Below are 20,989 nucleotides of genomic sequence, written 5' to 3'. Positions count from 1 at the left end.
CAACGAGGCTATGAAATCTTCATCAACATGCAAGCTTATTTCAGATATTTAACAACAACAGCAACAGAAAGCTGTAATATAGTTTGGATAGATGCCCCCTGAGTTGCTGTAAATATGTTTCTATCTGATTTAGTTATTTTGGGGAGGCAGAACATGTGTGTTTCTGGTTATGTAATATTAGGAAGCAAAATTTAAAAAGTAAAATTTGAAGACAATATAACTGGACATCTCAAAAACTTGAAGGCATCTAAAGAAGAAAAATATACAATATAATATAATCTTTATTTTGTGTTAAAGCTGCAATGCTAGTAAAATGTGAAACATAATATGACTGCACTATTTCTAATAATATTTTCCATCAAAATAATATTTGTTTTGCTGAATTATACAAATAGTTCATTATTTTTCTTCTTTACTTTGTTAATTAACATGGCAAATTATATCAACTGTTTTGATCTTAAATCATCTTTGTTTTCTGGGTATAAACTTATACGTGGGACTTTTTTCCATATTCTTAACAACAACAGCTTGGCTGAGCTTTACTAATTTTTTGTTCAGTATTTTTTCTTATATGCTCACAGAGTCTACAAATCTGTAATGTTCTTTTTGCTTTGTTGTTTTGGCTTTGACATCAGTGTCTCTATGGCCTCAGAAGAATGGGAAGGTACTCCCTGTGGAGTGCAGAGTTTACAGGACCTCAGTCAATCATTAACACTCACACAAGACTTTCTTTCAGGACTTCTGAAGGACAATGGCCAAATTATGTAAACTGCCAAGGTGCTGCACATCAACAGATAATTGGATCAATATGCATAATTAAGTTTTTTATATACATACATGTAGAAAAGGAACAAAAATTATGTCATTTTCAGGGAAATGGAAGGAATCCTCTTCATGTTAAGCAAACTAACCCAGACTCAGAAAAACAAATCTAGTCTGTTTTCATTTACATGTGGAATCCAAATTCAAACCAAAGCCATGAAAGTAGACTATCTGAGAAAAGGAAGGGAGCTACTACTGGGAAGGTGGGCAGGAAACTACTGGAGATGAGGGCAAAAAGATGCAAGGTAAGTATTCGTGTGATCGAAGTATATTACACACATGTCAAAAACGGCACAACGAAAGCCACTATTTTGTGCAATTAATGAACACTAACTAAAAATAAAGGAGGAGAAGCAGAAAGCCCAAGAGAGAAATACTGCATGAGAACCAGGCCAGTATACTCCACCTCCACCTGGACAAACACTTCTATGAGGGCCTGAAAGGACCCCAGGGGCTAGCACCACTCCCCACCATTTACAGCCTAAGGCAGAAAAATAGAAAGTTAGTAAATAAGTGACTTCTAAACTATTCATTTAAAAAGAACTGTATTAGACTGAATTTTCTTGCCTTCCATATCTGGTAAGACTAATCAATCAAACAATTTACCTTGGAATTAATACTAATGTTATATACAAGATTATTCATGGTTTTTTCTTTTTCAAGAATCAATTTTAACAGATCCTTTTCAGAGAACTTTTCCATTTTACCTTAAATCTTTGTTTACAAAATAATATTTGGGACATCCTACTATTATGTTTTTAATGTCTTGTGGGGGTCTCTGTAAACACTAGGGCAGCAGAATATTGATCACTGAGACAAGAAGGAATCCAGTTCAACATGGCTAGTTAGCTGGTGTTGGTTCACACTTCCAGAGTTTGACAACAGGCAGTTTATTGCAAGCATATTTAAGTACAGTACAATTTGGAAAAAAGCTTCCTAGTATAATACAATCCCCTCTGCACAAGGAGGCATACGTCTCAAAGTACATGCAGCTTCTTCCAAGAAGATGGGATCTAGAGATAGGCTACATGCATTATCTTAAGGCCCTGGGGAGAATCTGGTCATCTGCGCTATTAGCCATCTATGGTCCTGGTTGGGGGAGCTTACGGGAGCCCCTGGTTATCCTGCTTACACATAGTACAGATCACCAGGCTATTGACCACCCCCATTCCCAACTTTCTTGGTGAAAAACAGGTTATACTTTATACTTCTTTTTATTAAACAGACAATCCTAATTGCTTAATAATCCTGCTTTCCCCTTGAGCCCAAGGACCTTTGTACTCGCAACAATGTCTATAATGTCTGGGATGATAGCCTAATCATGAAAATAGCATTCATTCCAGATTTGGTAAGCCATCTTCTATTACTTCCTTCTTATATATACAAAAGCTTTTGATATATATATATATATATATATATATATATATATACACACATACATACATACACATATATACATATATGTATATATTCAATTTTATTGGTACTTTCCAGGAGCCAACTTTATAATGTTTTCAATTTCCCTTGCAATTCTTTATTTGATGTGTTTATTAGTTCAAGAGGTTGAACTTTGCAGTTCAGCCTCCAGAAGTACTGGGATTATAGTGAGCCACCATGTACCAAGAGCTCTTTTAACTTTTTTTATAGTTTGATTAAAACTTGCCTTGTTGTCCGGGATATAAACATCCTGTGTACTAGAAAAGACTACGTATTCTGTAGTTGCTGAGTGTTCTATAAACATCAATTCATTTAACAGAGTTGTTATTGTCGCTAAGGACTTGGACATCATTACTAATTTTCTGTCTCTCTGTCCTATCAATTTTGCAAAAAAACACTGAAGGATCCAACAGTTCCTTTGGAATTGCCTTTTTACTTTAATAATTCAAAAGAAAAATGAATTCTACCCACTTTTGTTTTGTGCATTTGTAGCTTTGTTATGAGGTGCCCAAAATAGAGTAAGTTATTGCTTTAATGTTGGGATTGTTATATCTTCCTAATGTAGTATCCTTTGTCACAAAGTATCCTTCATCTCGGGGGAATTTTTATTGTGAAATCTACTTTCTTAATTAAGCATGCATTTTAGGTTTGCTATTTGTACCCTGTACCTTCTCCCATCCATTTATGATCAAGCTCTCTGTATAAATTATGGCTTAAAGACAGTGAACAGTGAACTCCTGCTTTTGTCCCTGATGATGAACATGCAACCCAGGATGTCAAACATGCCAAGCACATGCTCTACAGCTGAGCTATACACCCTACTCTTTTTGTTTTCTGTCTATCACCTCCAGACTTTCGAGGGGTCCCTCTAGGCCTTCCTGATTGTCTTTTTTCTTTTTTCACTTAAATGATTTTTTTTTCTGCCAATCATTTAGAGGCACACATCTCTTGATTATTTTTAAATTTTCATAGGGTAAAATCCTTAACTTTTCAGACTATCAGTTATATTGCACAAGTTCCTATAAAATGTAAAAGCTTCCAATTATGTAGGTCATTTTCTCAATCACTCTATCTTGTTTCATAACTGATATGCATTACAGTTAAATACTGCAATAAAATATTCTGGATTGGTTTTATTGTTTGTTTGAAGTAAATGCATCATTTTAAGTATTAAATGAAAAATAATCTCATGGTTTCAATTATTTATAGTTTTCCATAGTGTCATTTTTCACTCAGGGCTTCCAAATTTTTCTTTCTATATCTGGTGTCTAGCTAGATGACTAAGTGAACTTAGTCATGATGCCCTAGTTAAGGTTTCTGTCAGCTTGACACAGTCGGGTCATCTGGGAAGCGGGAGCCTTGAGAAAATGTCTCCATCAGATTAGCCTATAAGCAAGACTGTTGTGGGTTCCTTGATTAACGACTAAGGCCCAGCCTACTATAGGTGGTTCTGTGACATATAAGAGGGTAGCTGAGCAAGACATAGAGAGCAAACCAGTGAGGAAGCACTCTTCCTCTATGGCCTCTCCTTCAATTTCTGCTTCTGAGTTCCTGCCCTGATTTCCCTTCCTGATAGACAACTAACTGTAAGCTGAAATAAATCCTTTCCTCCCCAAGTTGCTTTTAGTCATAGTGTTGTATCACAGCAACATAAACCCTAACTAAGATATACATGAAGAAAACATGTTTTCAATTTCAGGTCTGCACCAAAACAAAACAATATAGCTGTTGTTTTTGAACAACCACCATTCAAAGCACATGTACATTGGACCTTTTAACATTAGCACTTGCCCTTTTTTCTCCTTTCCAATTTTATTATCTTTCTTTATGCTAAATAATTTAATTTGCTCTATCTTCAAGTCTAGTGATGTTATTTTCAATGACAGGTGTAAACAGTAAAAAAAAAAAAATTAGTTACCATATACTTCATTTCTAGACTTTTCAAAGTTGTTCTTTATCTGACCTAATTTTTACTAAGATTTTTATCTATACAATTAACTTCAAGAATATTTTTTTGATGTCACTGAGCAAAGCCATAAAAAAATTACAATAAAACCGAGAGAGACAGAGACAGGAGGGGAAAGGGAGAGAAAGGGAGGGGAGGGGAGGGGAGGGGAGGAGACGAGAGTAGAGATAACATTTTCCGTTTTTTCCTCAGGCATTAGTGATAGGAACTGAAGCCTGGTCACTGTAAACTGCATTGAGACTTTCAATACAGTTCTATCCTCTGAGGACTGCTTTCTGAAGCACGTAATTAAACTCAAAATCCAACCATCTTTCCTATAGCAGACAGGAGCTGGAGCAGGCATGTTTAAGATCAAGAGCAACATCTAGGAAGTTTGATGTGTGTTCCACACATGCCTACTTTTAGGAGTCAGCCAATCAAGTACAGCATCTGGAACTTTTCCTCTAAATCACTCTCCTCTGATAAATTTTACCTGTAAATTTCTCCCTGCTACAAATAGCTACAAACTCAGTCTTCTCAGCCATCAAATCCATAAGCAGGAACATAATCAACTATACACACTATAAACTTCCAAGCATCCAAGACTGTGTACAGACGCATAATGACCTAACACAATGAAAAGGAAAATAATAAAGAATATATTTAAAGATATTATATCAGTGTACTACTTTTTTTGGGGGGGTCAACTTAATGATAGTTAAGATCTTCTATGAAGAGGAAACCTCAGAGAAAAAAAAAACCTACATCAGACTGTCTTGTAGGCAAGTCTGTGGGACATTTTCTTAATGATTGGAGGAGAAGGATCTCGCCCATGCAGGGCAATGCCACTCCTGAGCAAGGGGGCCTGAAACATATAAGGAAGGTAGCTGAGTAACCTAGAAGGAGCAAGTCAGTGCCCCTCCACAGACTCTGCTTCAGATCCTGCCCCGAGTTCCTGCTCTGACTTCCCCTCCTGATGAGCAGGAAGGTGCTTTTGGCTGTGGTGTCGACCACAGCAGCAAAGGTGAACTAGCACAGTCGGCAAAGCTTGGAGAATAGTCTGCCCAATTACCAGGACGTTTGTAGGCAACAACAACGTCAAATTTTCAATAGAAATTGTAGCAATTTTTGGAGCAAGATCACTTTTTCCAAAATAACTTGATATTTAAACCAGAAACCATTAATGCTTACATTTCTTTTTCTTTATTTATGACTTTACTTAACAGTGCTTTAGGTTTAAAAGCTATTCATTTGTCCTAGAAAATAGCCCTGAGAACTGACCTAGTATATTTATATTTTGGTAAAGACAGATTTTATTGCTGTTATTTCTTTTGTTTTTATTATCTGTGAGTGTGTATTAAACTCCATCTAACAATTTCTCTATTTTATCTGACAGATACCAGGTACCATTGCCCATATAAATTATACTTTCTAGCTAGAAAGGTACTTTGGTATCGTGAATAAATGGAGAGACCACCTTGTTAAAGAAAAGCCATATATCTGTATCAAATAAACATAATATAAATCATCAAAAGTTTTTAACGTGTGAATATTTAATAGAAATGGCATTTTTCTGAGAAGAATAACGCTTCACATTTATGATAGTAACAAATCAGCAGGAAAAAGCAACACAGGACAACATGTAATCTTCATATGTCTTCCCACACCAGAAAATGGGGTACAGGTAAAACATTCCTTATTCTAGCTATACTTCTAACACAACAAAAGCACTTTGCTACATTATAAATTATCGTCAATTCTGGTTTGGATGAAAGGAACCTACTTCCTATTTATCCAGCATCAGGTAATACCAAATTCAAACTATTTTTCTAAAATGCATTTGTTTTTAGCACATCTCAGATTTACTGCTTGAGTCAAAAAAAGGGTATGGTCATACCTTCAAAATCAAATGATTACAAATACACTAACGCAGTTCTACTGAAGGAAAAAGTCGGGAAAGAAAAGCATGTCCACCCTTGAGTGGAGAGTTTCTTAACAATTCATTTGTTATTTAGTTAAAACTAAGTAAAATTCTTCACTACCCTCACAAATGGCTAGTCAATATTACCACAAATTGCTAGTCAGCGTTACCAAGCTGATTCTATTAAGGCACACCGAGAAAAAGAAACACGCACGCCCTGTGCACAGCTGTGAAGTGCTTCCAGGAACAACTACATAGTAATAGCCTGATCTGATGAAGGGCCTTCATATGCTGACACACTAGTAGTGAAGGGCAAAAGTCAGGCCTGGATGGAGGAAGTCGGTCACAGGGCACATGTACTTGGCTGCCCTACTTTGCCCTGGCTCAGTCCTGCACTCCTTTCCACAGCTTCCTTCTCTAGTCCACCACGCCCTTCGTGCTGAGATGGACTAAAATTTCCACAAGCATTAACTAAAGGAAACCCTCTCTTTGCTTCAACTCTTCTGCTGAGAGCCTACTACAGAAGAGTCAAGGCTGAAACTTCCTTTTCATATGTTGTCTCAAATTAATTCTGGCTCTCATTGCTACTGAGATGAAAACTAAACCAATCACATCAAATGCACAGAAAATATTACTTCCAGATAAATAATAATAACCTGGGGGGGGGGATCTGAACTCAAAGTCTTCAAACAGTCCTGTGTTCTTCCTCACACTGATACCTCTATCAGGATACCCTGTAGACAAAAGTCTGTAGGGCATTTTCCTGGTTGCCAATTGGTGAAAAAGGAACCAGCCTTTATGGGTGGTGTCACCCCTAGGCAAGTGTTAGTATGTAGTAATAGGAGCGGCGGGGCTGCGTCCCCCAACACCCCAGCCGCCGGCTCTGCCCGGCTAGCTTATGCCCCAAATAATTACACGGACACTGTATTCTTTTAAACACTGCTCTGGCCCATTTCTAATCATCTGTGTAGCGCCCCTAGGTGCGCTTACCGGGAAGATTCTAGCCTAAGTCCATCCTGGGTCGGAGCTGGGGCATGGCGTGCGTCTTCCCTGGAGCGGGTAGCATGGCGTCTCTCTGAAGGCGTCTGCTCTGGAGAGGAGAGCTGTCGAGTCTGACCTCACTTCCTCTTCCTCCCGGCATTCTGTTCTGTCTACTCCTCCCACCTATCTTCTAACCAATGAAATGGGCCGAGGCAGTTCCTTTATTGCTTAGCCAATGAAATCAATTGATATATGACACTCCCACATCACTTCCCCTTTTTCTGTTTAAACAAAAAAAGGAAGGCTTTAACCTTAACATAGCAAAATTACATATAACAAAACAGTTATCAAGTAAAAGTTACATCAGAAACATTTATACATATAACAAAATTGACCTTAAAATCCATACCAATGCAAATTATTCATACCTATATCATTTCCCCCTTTAAATGTAAAAGAACATTTATAAACTATATTTGGGAACATGGGCGCAGTTTTTTCTCTCCAAACTGCTTCCTGCTGAATGGGGGCGTCGTTAATCAGATTATTTAGGGTGTAACCTGTGTGCCAGGTTTATCTCAGTTGGCAGTTGAGCAAAGCAATTTTCTGAAGATGTTCACAGCAACCCTTCAGGAGGACGTGGTCCATCATACCAAATCGGAATAGAAGAAATCCATAGAGTCTCATCCTCTGTGAAAATAAAAGAAGACTCTCTCCAAAGCATCATATCCTTAGACCCAAATTCTGAAATCGTAATACCCTTATATCCATTCTGGTTTAGCTTGGCAGCCCATGTAATGAAATGTCTCTCTGTACTTAGCTCCTTCACAGTCAAAAATTTTAAAGAAAACACAATAATACAAAGAATCCAGACTCTCTGTGAATTTTTCATTTTTACGCGGCTTATTTTTCTTTATTTCTTTTAATCTCTTAACTATCTGTACTCTGTCTCTTTAAAGACTTTACCTTTTTTTTTTTAACATTAACTTTATTTTCTATATTCTTTTTCTTCTCTCTCCCAAGCCTACGTACATTCATCCAACAGTGTGACTCATTTAGCGGTCTGAATCTGTCCTATTGTGAATCTGCAATTTTTTACTATCCAGGAGCACTTTTGATTTGCGCCTTTAAATCACTAGGCGCTTAAGAATCTAAGCTGTGACATTCCTAAGTTAACTTTTTGCTTTTTGAGCGTACATCTTTAGACCAGGCTGTCTTTGAACTCTCAGAGATCCTCCTGTCTCTGCCTCCCAGGCATTGGGATTAAAGGTGTTTGCTACTACACCTTGAACTCACAGAGATCTGTTTGTCTCTGCCTTTTAGGCACTGGGATTAAAGGCGTGTGCTACCACACCTTGAAGTCACAGAGGTCTATCTCCCTCTGCCTCCCAAGTGTTGGGATTAAAGGTGTGTACTAAGACACACAACAACTCTCTTCCTTTTTTTGTTTTTTGCTTTAAGAACTTCAACTTTCAGCTTGCATATTTTTCTAACACACTTTAAACCATTCAGAAATTTTCTCTGTCTTTGAATCTCTCTTTACTGTATATCTCTCTCTTTTTTTTGACCACATGAGTCTTTAGTTTACCAAGCAATCTCACTCAGTAGGACTAAAGGCGTGGCTTTGACGGCTAGATGTAGCCCATTCCTTAGCTTTTCAGCCTCATGGCTGAGGTACTGGCTGTAGCCATGTTTATAGCATTTCAAGGTCCCTGCCAGCCAGCGAACTACAACAGACAACACTCAAGTCCTCTCTCTGTAGCCGGCCCTCCTGCCTCAGTCAGAGTTTGCCATGGCAGGAAAGCCCAGAAAGCCGGCATTTTTAAACGGCACAGCTTTTTTCCTGCTACGGCTGAAAACCGAAAAGCATGTGTTCTGCTTTTCATCAACACTGTTTAAGTGTTTTGTGGCAGGACCTCTTAATGAGCCGCAGGGTTTTGCAGCTAAAGCTGAGTCAGGAAGCCTCTTGGGGCTACCAGGTAGGAGCGGCACTCAGCACTTTAATTCTGAGACTGAGCGTGTAGCACAGAAATTCTTTTCATCCAAGTTACATCCAAATCTGACACGCAGAGCACTGTGCAGTCTGAAAACACGTCTCTGTATGGCGGCAGGAATCCGCCATGCTCTTCCGCCTGCCTAAGCCTGATTCTGCCTTCTGCCCAGGAGCAGGCGGGGAGCTCTGAGTGCCATCAGCACGGTCTCAGAGCACTCTCCTTCCGATCCCAAGTGGGAACACAACATAAAGCCAGAGTTTGCACTGGCAGCACAGCCCCAGGGAGCTGTGCTTTAAAATGACACAGCGTTTTTTTCTGCTGCTGTTGCCGAATCAGGAAATCTCTCTACAGCACGCCACCAACAAACAGCAAAAATCTGTGTTAAACTCTCTCTCCCTTATTTTTAAGCCTTCTCAAGTTTTTTGTGGACTCAGTTAGCCACACGTCTGGGCGTCATTTGTAGTAATAGGAGCGGCGGGGCTGCGTCCCCCAACACCCCAGCCGCCGGCTCTGCCCGGCTAGCTTATGCCCCAAATAATTACACGGACACTGTATTCTTTTAAACACTGCTCTGGCCCATTTCTAATCATCTGTGTAGCGCCCCTAGGTGCGCTTACCGGGAAGATTCTAGCCTAAGTCCATCCTGGGTCGGAGCTGGGGCATGGCGTGCGTCTTCCCTGGAGCGGGTAGCATGGCGTCTCTCTGAAGGCGTCTGCTCTGGAGAGGAGAGCTGTCGAGTCTGACCTCACTTCCTCTTCCTCCCGGCATTCTGTTCTGTCTACTCCTCCCACCTATCTTCTAACCAATGAAATGGGCCGAGGCAGTTCCTTTATTGCTTAGCCAATGAAATCAATTGATATATGACACTCCCACATCATTAGTAGGTGACAGAAGAAAGCAGGCTAAGCAAGCCATGAAAAGCAAGTCAGTAAAGAGTGTTCCTCCATGAACTTCTACTTCAGTTCGGTCTTGAGTTTTTGCCCTGGATTCCCTTTAGGTGTCCTAAAACTGTAAACTAAAACAAGCTCTTTCCTCCTCAAGTTGCTCTTAGTCATCACGTTCTTTATCAAAGCAACAGAAAACTAGCTAGAACAGCAGGGGCATCGTTATACGTAAGATTATAACTAGTGGCACACGCCTTTAATCCCAGCACTAAGGAGGCAGAGGCAGGTGGATCTCTGTGAGTTCGAGGCCAGCCTGATCTACAGAGCTAATTCCAGGACAGGCTCCAAAGCTACAGAGAAACTCTGTCTACAAAAAACAAAACAAAAAAAAACCACTGTAACTAGAACATCAGAATATCAGGGGCATTGCTATACATAATATTATAATGGGGAGTAAATGTCATTATTCATTTTTTCAAACCCACAGAATGTACCACACAGTTTGAGTCACACTGTAAACTGCTTATTATATGACTATCTGACAATGTAAAATCATCAACTGTAACAAATAAACCACTATGGAAGACAGCAGTAAGGGAGAAGGTTAGGGTCAGGGGATATATGAGAAATCCTTGTACTTTCCCCTCATCTTTGCATGAAAGTACTCTTTAAACTACGCTTGAAAAAAATCTTATTTTTAGGTGGGATAAAAAAGAATAATTAGTACAAGAGAACCAATACTAGATAGTATAATCTGTGTAGGAATGAAATACCAGAGAGAAAGAAGCAAAGGCAGAATAAAATAGTAATTAGGAAGTTTTCAAAGTGGTTAAAGATACATCTGAGATTCAGAAGGCATCAAGCAACATAAAGAAATCCTACACTACCCCTAAGAGAAAGTAAAGCAATTCAAATTCTTCATACAAAACGAAACATTAATAGAAAAATCCTAATGGTAGCTAAAGAGAAAAACACCATATACAGGAAGATAAAGACTAAAGCAGCTTTCTCATCATAATCCAGCCTTCATAAGATGATTCAGTGCTATCCTTAAAGTACTAAATCAGTGGTTCTAAACCTCCCTAACACTCTGCAGCCCTCTAATATAGTTCTTCATGTTGTGGTGACCCTCAACCATAAATTATTTCATGGCTACTTCATAACCATAATTTTGCTAATGTTATTAATTGTAACATAAATATCGGATATGCAACTCCTGTGAAAGGGTCATTCAGCCCCCAAAGGGGTCACCACCCATAGGTTGAGAAGTACTGTGCTAAGGAGAACTGCATAAACCTAAATTCTATGCCCAAAGAAAATCTACTAAAAATAAGGAGGGAAGGACACTTGTAAAATATTATTTTAACTAGGCAAATATGTGTTACATTTGTTTATTCAGCAGAATATTACTTTAACTGTGTAAATGTTTATGCTGCATTTGTAAAGAAGTGTGTTTAACTATATAAAGATGTGTTGCATCTGTTTTACCTTGCCTGCCTAACGCACCTGATTGGTCTAAATAAAGAGTTGAACAGCTAATAGCCAGGCAGAAAAGGATAGGCATGGAGCTGCCAGTCAGACAGAGAAGCAGTGAAAGTAAGACATACAGAAGTAAAAAAGGTAATAAGCCCAAGGCAAAAGAGAAATGGAATAATTTATGGTAAAGGAGCAAATCAGCAACAAGCCTAATCTAAGCCGAGCATTCAAAATTAACAGTAAGTCTGAAACATGATTTGGGAGCTGGTTGGGGCCCAGAAGAAAAAGTCTGGTATATTCTGGCACCCCAAATAGGGCCTATATTTCCACATAGGGCCCGAGAAAGCAGAGAGGAAAAAGGAGGAGAGAAGGAGAGAAAAAGCCAGTACTTTAAGTAGAAACAGTGGGCTGGGTAGGGAGACCTGCAGTACCAGCATTCCATAGCTGGAGAGTTGAATGCAGCTCTGGTCCCACTAGGCCCGTGAACTTTAGGCTTAGCTCTTGCAGACCTGGGAAATGGGTGGAGCCAGTCACCAAAGCAACCTTAGCAGTTTGTTTTGCACAAACAGACAAAAAAAGCTAGAGATACACTGTAAAGCAGGTTCAGAAGGAATAAACCTCTAAACAGGTTACAGCGTGTTTAAAAATGTGTGTAGTCTTAAGAAAAGAAAATGAATATAGACAGTCATAGAAAAAATAGTTTAATAATAAGGCCTTTAAAAAGAGAAGTAAAATATAATTTAAAAAAGAATAAACTATGTAGAGATGGGAAATACACAGGGAGTCTGGATCCTGTATGTTAAGAGTGTTGTCTTTGAATTTTTCTGATTGCTGATGGGCTAACAATAGCTGCAGAGAGAAATGGTACTATAACAGGAACTGCTGAATTAAACCAGCATAGATAATTTAAGAATGCCTTAGCTTTAATATGGAAGTCAAAAAATGTATTGCTTTGGAAATGAGGTTATGCTTTTGAAAGGCTGTGGATTCATTCAAGGTTAACAGTGATTAGATTTTGTATGCAAAATTCAAGAAATCCTTGTTTTTTTACTGCTGAGTAGTACTCTGATATGTATATATTCCATACTTTCTTCATCCATTCTTCCATTAAAGGACATCTAGGTTGTTTCCAGGTTCTGGCTATTACAAACAATGCTGCTATGAACATAGTTGAGCATATACTTTTGTTGTATGATAGGGCCTCTCTTGGGTATATTCCCAAGAGTGGTATTGCTGGGTCCAGGGGTAGGTTGATCCCAAATTTCCTGAGAAACCGCCACACTGCTTTCCAGAGTGGTTGCACAAGTTTGCATTCCCACCAGCAATGGATGAGTGTACCCCTTTCTCCACATCCTCTCCAGCAAAGGCTATCATTGGTGTTTTTTATTTTAGCCATTCTGACAGGTGTAAGATGGTATCTTAAAGTTGTCTTGATTTGCATTTCCCTGATCGCTAAGGAAGTTGAGCATGAGTGTCTTTTGGCCATTTGAACTTCTTCTGTTGAGAATTCTCTGTTCAGCTCAGTGCCCCATTTTTTAATTGGATTGATTAGCCTTTTACGGTCTAGTTTCTTGAGTTCTTTATATATTTTGGAGATCAGACCTTTGTCAGTTGCGGGGTTGGTGAAGATCTTCTCCCAGTAAGTGGGTTGCCTTTTTGTCTTAGTGACAGTACCCTTTGCTTTACAGAAGCTTGAAGTTTGCATACAAATGGATGGAAATAGAAAACACTATCCTGAGTGAGGTAAGCCAGACCCAAAAAGAGGAACATGGGATGTACTCACTCATATTTGGTTTCTAGCCATAAATAAAGGACATTGAGCCTATAATTCGCGATCCTAGAGAAACTAAATAAGAAGGTGAACCCAAAGAAAAACATATAGGCACCCTCTTGTATATTAACCTTCATCAGGCGATGAAAGGAGACAGAGACAGAGACCCACATTGGATCACCGGACTGAAATCTCAAGGTCCAAATCAGGAGCAGAAGGAGAGAGAGCACGAGCAAGGAACTCAGGACCGCGAGGGGTGCACCCACACACTGAGACAATGGGGATGTTCTATCAGGAACTCATCAAGACAACAAATGTTACAACTGATTTTCCCAGGACTTGACCATTGTTTCAATTTTCTCAGGGTCCCTGAAAATGCCTTAAACATCAGGAAGCAGTCCAGAGAACACAGCATCCACATTCCCAAGAGGTGGAGTGGGTGGTTTTTGGTCATTTGGTAGGTTATGAATGTTTGCCATTGTTTAAGAGGAATATAGGAATATAAGATAAAAAGCCAACTACTGACCTCAAATGTTTTACATTAGTATGGATTTTGGTATAATGATACAAATCTAAAGTTATTTTTGTTATGCTGAATGTATGTTTCTACTTTTGTTTAAGGTATTGTGCTTAGGCAGCTTATTTAAAATGTAATGTATAACTAAGAAATGCAGGTTAGAACTTAGTTATCTATAATAATCAAACCTGTAGTCTTATTAGGTATGTTTTCAAGGTTAAACATGTATTTAGATAGTCTTCAAACACTTCAAAGACCTACAGAATATGGCATTTAAAATGTTTAATAACCTAAAGCTTTTTATGACAGTGAGACACGACTGCACCTGGCAACATCAACTTACTTCTGAGAAGATGATGAATATCAAAGAAACTCCATATGGAGTTTGCTTTCATTATGGCAAAGCTAGCCATTTGAGCAAAAAACAAAACAAAACAAAACAAAAACTCTCCTTGTCTCAACTGTGGGCAATATGCTGTGCAAACTGGACAAATAGGATACAATGGAAAAAGACTGTCGAATTTTGCCAAGTTAAGGTGGGATAGTCCTTCAAAATTCCTGCTTCATAGAAACTAGGCCTGTAGGTCCAAGATGGAGGCCCCAATATTGCAGAGGAACTTTGGGTGACTGTCCAGGCAGCCAAATGTTTGTCATTTCTATAAGTTTGGAAGTGGCTTGCACTTCACTTCCTGTTTACTCAGATAATATTATATCCTTCCTGGGTCTTTGGAGTTCAAGACTAGACAGTTATAATGTTCCTTAGTTATGATAGAAGGTATATTAGGTACAAAACTTTGGACTCACCAAAATACAATAAATAATGGAGTATTTTCTCTGAATTTGCCAAATACAAACGGACTGAATATTGTGACTATAATCCTTACTTAATAATTGTTCTTGTTGTATATAGCTTTACTATGTAAAGGTAAAAACCCTTCTTTTTCATTTAGACAAAGGAAAAAATGTGAAATATTATTTTAACCAGGTAAAGATGTGTTACATTTGTTTATGCTGCAGAATACTACTTTAACTGTGTAAACGTGTGTTACTTTTATTAATGCTACATTTGTTTAACAATGTAAGGGTGTGTGTTTAGCTCTGTAAAGATATGTTGCATATGTTTCACTCTGCCTACCTAAGGTACCTGATTAGTCTAAATAGTTAATAGCTAGGCAGAGAAAGGATAGGCAGGGGTAGAGGCAGAAAGAATACATAGGAGAAATCTAGACTAAAAAAGAAAGGAGAGAGAAAGAAGAGAACAAGAGAGATGAATGGGGCCAGAAGTCAGAGAGCCACCAGACAGACAGATATAGAGAAGCAGTGAAAGTAAGATATGCAGAAAATGTAATAAGACCAAGGCAAAAGGTAGATAAAGAGAAACAGGTTAACATTTTTCTATTTTTTTAAGATTTATGTATTATAGATACAGTGTTCTGCCTGCATATAAGCCTGCAGGCCAGAGGAAGGCACCAGATGTCATTAGGGGTGGTTGTGAGCCACCATGTGGTTACTGGAAATTGAACTCAGGACCTCTGGAAGAGCAGCCAGTGTTCTTAACCTCTGAGCTATCTCTCCAGTACCCAAACAGGTTAATTTAAGGTAAAAGAGCTAGCCAGAAATGAGCCTGACCCCCATGGCAGCACCTCAGATCAACAAATCCCCTCTCAGCACACATCCCTCAGATCCCAACATGGCCATAGGTGGCAGTCCAGAATCTGGGCATTCTTGTGGCTTTTGGTGGCAACGTGGGCCACAGACATCAGCACAGACTGTCCACCTGCAGTAAGGCCTTGGCAGCAGCCCAGCCTGGATAGCAAGTAGGCCTCCCACCTCAGCCCCTTCATCACCACCTTCTCCTATTTTATCTGTGTCTGTCCACAGGAAATGAGCCATTCTGCCTCTCTCTCCCATACCACACCATACACTGGCTCACCACAGTGGCACCTGACAGCCTGGAGCTACAAGGCACAGGGCTGGCCTGTAGTTTCTCCTCTCCAACCCAAAGCAAGTCACTTTGAGTGTGTGAGTGTTTACCAGGGTTTTTCTTTTAGGCCACCAACCAGCTCCCAAATGATGACAACCTGGACCAAGCTGCTACTGTTGCTGACCATGTCTGAGCCTGTGGTCCTGGTGCAGCTGGGGTCTGTGTTGATGTCCATTGCCATCTTACCACAGGGACCCATTCAAACCATATGTTGAATAATAGGTAGAACCATGTGTTGAAATATGATGGCTATGCTGAGCTGGTCCTGACCCTCACTGGCTCAGAGAGAGCTTATCCTGCTCTCGCCCTCATAGGAGAACTAGTCCCCTGCACTTGGAATAGCTGGCTCCACCCTTCACCTGAGGGGGGTGGTCCCAGCAGCCTAATACGGCCTACTCAACTACCACCCAGGCACACATTGAGGGTTTTTTTGAGTTGACAACTCTCAACATCTATCCCGTCTATGACGGGCTGGAGCACATGAAGGGATCGGCCTTGCGGAACCATAGGCGCAGGAGCTCTAAGATTTGGGGCAATAGTATGATATCTGAGAGGAGATTTGGTGAGGGTCCAGCATTGACGGTATACCAGAAGTCAGAGGCCTTGAACTTGATTGACAATACTCGACACAGTGAACACTGGCAAGTGAAGCCGTTTGGACAAGAGTCCACTGCATGATACGAAGCAGCTCCCAGTGCCACTAAAACAAATGAAGAAGTCATGGAGAGGAGGGAAAGATAGAGGAGCAAAGTGGTTTTTCTTGTTTTTTGTTTGCTTGCTGTGTTTTTGCTTTTTTGTTTTTTAACTATATTCTTATTTGTATTTTTTATTTTTATTATATTTTTATTATTTCTTTTAAAATTTTTCTGGTGAGGAGGCCACTACAGGAGTGAATGATGGATACAGAGGAACTGGGAAAAGGATCAATAAAAATTATGTTTAAAACATAAAATAAAATAAAAAATAAGGAAGAAATAAAGACCAAGATTAACAAAAACAGAAGAATTCACTAGTAGCAGATTGACTTTTAAAATGCTCTAGGAGGCTCATTACACAAAAGGATAAAATACAGAATCAATAAACAAAAATAAAGACTAACAAAACTCACTAAAATTTAGGTCAATAAAAAGTGTCTCCCTTTACACTGAATAGCTCTACAATGTAGTTGACATCGAAAGTAAAAAATTATAGCAACATATTATGGATTTTAGCATAAGACTTAAAAGACCTAACAAAAAAGAAAGAATTGAGAGGATAACATTACAAAGTTCTCCCATACGATTCAGTTAGGTCTAGAGCCAGGCACTGGAAGAGAATAAATTAAACACTTGTGTGTAAGAACAAGGAGCAGCTATTTCCAAAATGCCCCCAACAAAGCCCTTAAGCTAGGCTAGATGACAGCACACACCTGCGTGTCCAGCCACTCAAAAGGCTAAGGCAAGAGATGGAAACTTTAGTCTCTTCAGCAACTTTGTGAGACTTGTCCCAACATTTTTAAAGGAGCTGGTGTATGCGTTTGGAAAGATGGCCGAGCCATTAAGAGTACTTATTGCTCTGGCAGAGGACCTGGGCTCCATTCCCATCACCCACATGATGGCTAACAATCAGAGTAACTCCAGTTCTACAAGATCTAATACCTTCTTGTTACTTCCTTGGTACCAGGCATGCAGGTACATGGTTCATACACATACATACATGCAGGCAAAACATAGAATAAATAAATCTGAAAGGGGTGTATAGCTCATAGGTAAACTGTCTAGCACAAGAGGCCTTGGATGTAGTCTCTAATACAGCATTAAACACATAAACACACAGTACAAATGATAAGTCAATTATGGAGATAAAATATTACAAAAATGTATTTAAAAAGTGGGCATAGTTTTAAAACTTATTTTTAAAATATACTAAAAAAGAAATACAAAACTTGGTGGAATATATAGGAAATCTTAAGGTTTATAAGAAAGGCAGTAAAGGGCTGCAGAGATGGAATGCATTGTTCTTCCACAGACCCCAGTTCAATTCCCACGTCAGGTGGCTCATGCTGGCCTGTAACTCCAGCTCCAGGAAATCCAACTCTATGGCTTACATGGGCACCAGCATACGTGCACATACCCACACACAAATACACAAAAATGATTTTATTAAGTCTAAGAAAACAAGGCACTATGGATATATATTTCCCTGTGTCTAGAAGCTACCATGGAAACAAGCTGAGGCTTGTGGCTCAGTCTATACTGCCTCTTCACTTTACTGGGTCAATGCTAAAGAAAGATGTAGCTAAGCAAGCTCTGCTGCAAACACGTAGGGGCTTTTCTTGGTTGTATATAAAAGTATAGATGAAAGCAGTCATGGAGAAAATCCCCAAATGTAGTACGAGAGAGGTAGCCCTATGCTACAGAATCTTAGCTACTATAGTCAATCAGCCGAGTATCGCAAAAAGTAGTCACTCCTTCAGGGAAGACCTCAAAACTCCACACATAAGCCATGATTTCTCGTCATGTTTCAAGCCAGTTCCCAATGGACACTCACACTCCCAAAGGATCCTTAAAGCTCTATCCACCAGTTGTGGGTGCCTTTCCTACATTCCACTACGTTTCCCATTCTTTTTTCTCTCTCATGCCTTCAGAGACAGTTATCACAGATTTGCATGTAGGACAAGAGACAGCCTCTTCCTCTTGAATTAGTTCACATGCCCAGGCTGTTCTCTTCCTACATACAGTCTTCTCAACTTCCTTGTTCTTTGTTGGAAAAGGTTTAAGCATGAAAAATGGAATGTGCTGTGCTGTTTCTTCATTTTGCTTCTGCCTGGCCTTTATCCCGAGGTCCAGCAAAGGGAGAGGAAAGGAACTCTTTCTATAGAATAAGTGAGGGTGGGTAGTTAGATCCAGTCTCAGCTGTTGTCCCACTTACTGCCCTCAGCATTCTCTCTGATTATTTCTGCCCTGCCCTTCACCCTGAAACAGACTGGGAACAGTTCCATAGGAAAAGGACAAAATAGAAAAACAGTGATTTAAATGTTATCAAGCAGAACTTACAAAACTCTGTATTATAGTTACCACTTCATTTTAGACCATGACTTTGGCACAGGGCTTCAAGAGTGGTGTGAGTGTGGTCACTATGGCCTATGGATCTCTTGGTCTACAATTCTAGCTTTCCCTTTTGACTACCAGAGGGGCTAGTATTAGTGCTTTCTCTCTGAGTCCTGGAACAAAGCCAGGCTCTAAATCTAGACTTCCATTTTAATCTTGCAAAGAATTTTTCACTCAGAGTTGGAAAGTTTGGTGTTTACAGCTCACGCTTTAGTCCCCTAAGGTCACCAAACATGTTTTTAGTCTTCTGGACCGAATCTACAATTTTTGCTACTCAACTCCATCCTCTGACTCAGCCTACAGCCAACCAGGATGTCTGAACTCTTCTTCCCAGGTCAAGAGAGGTTGTCTTCTTCAGAAAGCTTGTGGGAACTAGATTTCCCCCAGGCAGTTAAAAAACAAAATGCCCAGTCTTGGATATTCTGCCCACCTCTACTTGACCCCAAACTTCCCCCTCACAACATTGTTTAAAGCAACCTCCTTAAGCTGTTCTACTCAAAACTGCCAATTTTCCAGCGATGAAATGAGACCAATATTGGGCATGTCTGATGGGGCATCACTGTGTAAGTACAGAGAATCATATACTGTTTTGTGTAAAGATAAAACACATTTCATTTTCAACCATGTTATATATCTGCCAGATAAATTGAGCATATTAAAAAATGTGAGGGTAGGGAGAATCAAAGCTTAAGTTGCCTCATAAGGAAATTCTACTTTTTAAGTAAAAGAATCAAGTTTATACAAACTTTACCAGAGGAAAAGAAGAGTGCAATTCATTTTAAGAAGCCAGCATTATTTATGCAAAATACACAAACTGATTAACACAAAAATTAAAAAATGGAGGCTAGGAGATGGCTCAGAGGGCAAAACATTTGTTGTACAAGTGTGAAGGCTAGAGTCTAGATTCTCAGAAACCACTTAAAAAGCAAGGTGGGCTCAGGCAGTGGTGACACACCTTTAATACCAGCACTGGGGAGGCAGGGGCAGGCAGGGGCAGGCACGTCTGATGGGGCCAGTCTGGTCTATAGAATGAGTTCCAGCACAACCAGGGCTACAAAGAGAAACCCTGTCTTGAAAAACCAAAAAAAAAAAGAAAAAAAAAAAGAAAAGAAAAAACAAGGTGGGCATGACAGCCCATCTAATACCAATGTTTGTATAGTATTCCCTGGGGCAGCCTGGCTCATTAGACTACCCAAATCTACAGATTCTGAGCTCAAGTGAGAGACGCCACCTTGATATATAAGGTGGAAAGAATAAGACAATACTCAACACTAATTTCAGTCCTCCTCAGGTATACATGTGAGATAAAGATGTTTGCCACCAGGGTAATTAATTATCTGACTTCAATCCCCAGAACCTACATGGTAGAAGGAAAGAACAGATCTCCTCCAAACTATCCCCTAACCTTAATGTCTGCATTTTCATTTTGTAAAAAACTAGCGAAGCAGATTCTAAAATTCGTCCTAATAGAAAATCCTAGGTTAGTTTAGTAACATTTAAACTAGAAAACAGCGCCGCTAGGCAAGTGCTCCATTTCACTGCCAGTAGTGGCCCTACTCGGCCAAATGCACAGGTGTTTTCTTGACTACTCACCTCCTCTCCTGACAGGTAATACGCGGCGAGGAGACCTCCGATAAACCGAATGTTAACTTCAAACACAGACACCTCTGAATTCTAGGGAGACAAAGTAAATAAACAAAATACATTACAATTTTCAAATGTTTTTAGTACTTCAATTGTACACAAAAAATGTCTTAATATTCTGTATTTTCATTTCTCAAGCCACGCAACATCTTTTGTTAGTTCAGCAAAGTTCCTCTATGTCTGTCACCACAGCTTCCTAAGTGCCAAAATCAATGGACCCTTTAGATGGACCCTACACAGTACTGTAAACTTATTGCCTTACTATTACCACTGGCTACCTTTGGCCCTTCTGAAGGCCTCCACTTCCTAAATAATGGATCATGAATCCTAAAAAAAGAAACTTCTCTAATGATTCCATTATTTTTAATTATTATATCACAAACTCTATTTCTATTTCTTCTCATGAATACTAAATATTTTTCTAGTGCCTAATAACATAACAATTATTAAAAGAGAGGACAAAAACCAGGAGAATTATGGTTAATGAACCAATACTCCTGAAAACCAGCTCCTGTCAGAAACCA

General features: G+C 39.4%; 1 protein-coding gene across 2 annotated transcripts in view; it reads right to left on the bottom strand.

Moving 5' to 3' along the window:
- The window catches only part of Man1a2 (mannosidase alpha class 1A member 2), a 128,996-nt gene that overhangs the window by 72,742 nt on the left and 35,265 nt on the right, over window positions 1-20,989 (bottom strand). For both annotated transcript variants that reach the window (XM_075981792.1, XM_075981793.1), the window contains exon 5: window positions 20,415-20,495. In XM_075981792.1, the coding sequence (XP_075837907.1) occupies window positions 20,415-20,495 (81 nt within the window). The remainder of the gene's footprint in view (window positions 1-20,414; window positions 20,496-20,989) is intronic.

The sequence above is a fragment of the Microtus pennsylvanicus genome, chromosome 7, assembly GCF_037038515.1.
Source record: "Microtus pennsylvanicus isolate mMicPen1 chromosome 7, mMicPen1.hap1, whole genome shotgun sequence".
Taxonomy (NCBI): Eukaryota; Metazoa; Chordata; class Mammalia; order Rodentia; family Cricetidae; genus Microtus; species Microtus pennsylvanicus.
Note: the sequence above shows the minus strand (reverse complement) of the source record. Positions and strands in the feature narration are given on the sequence as shown.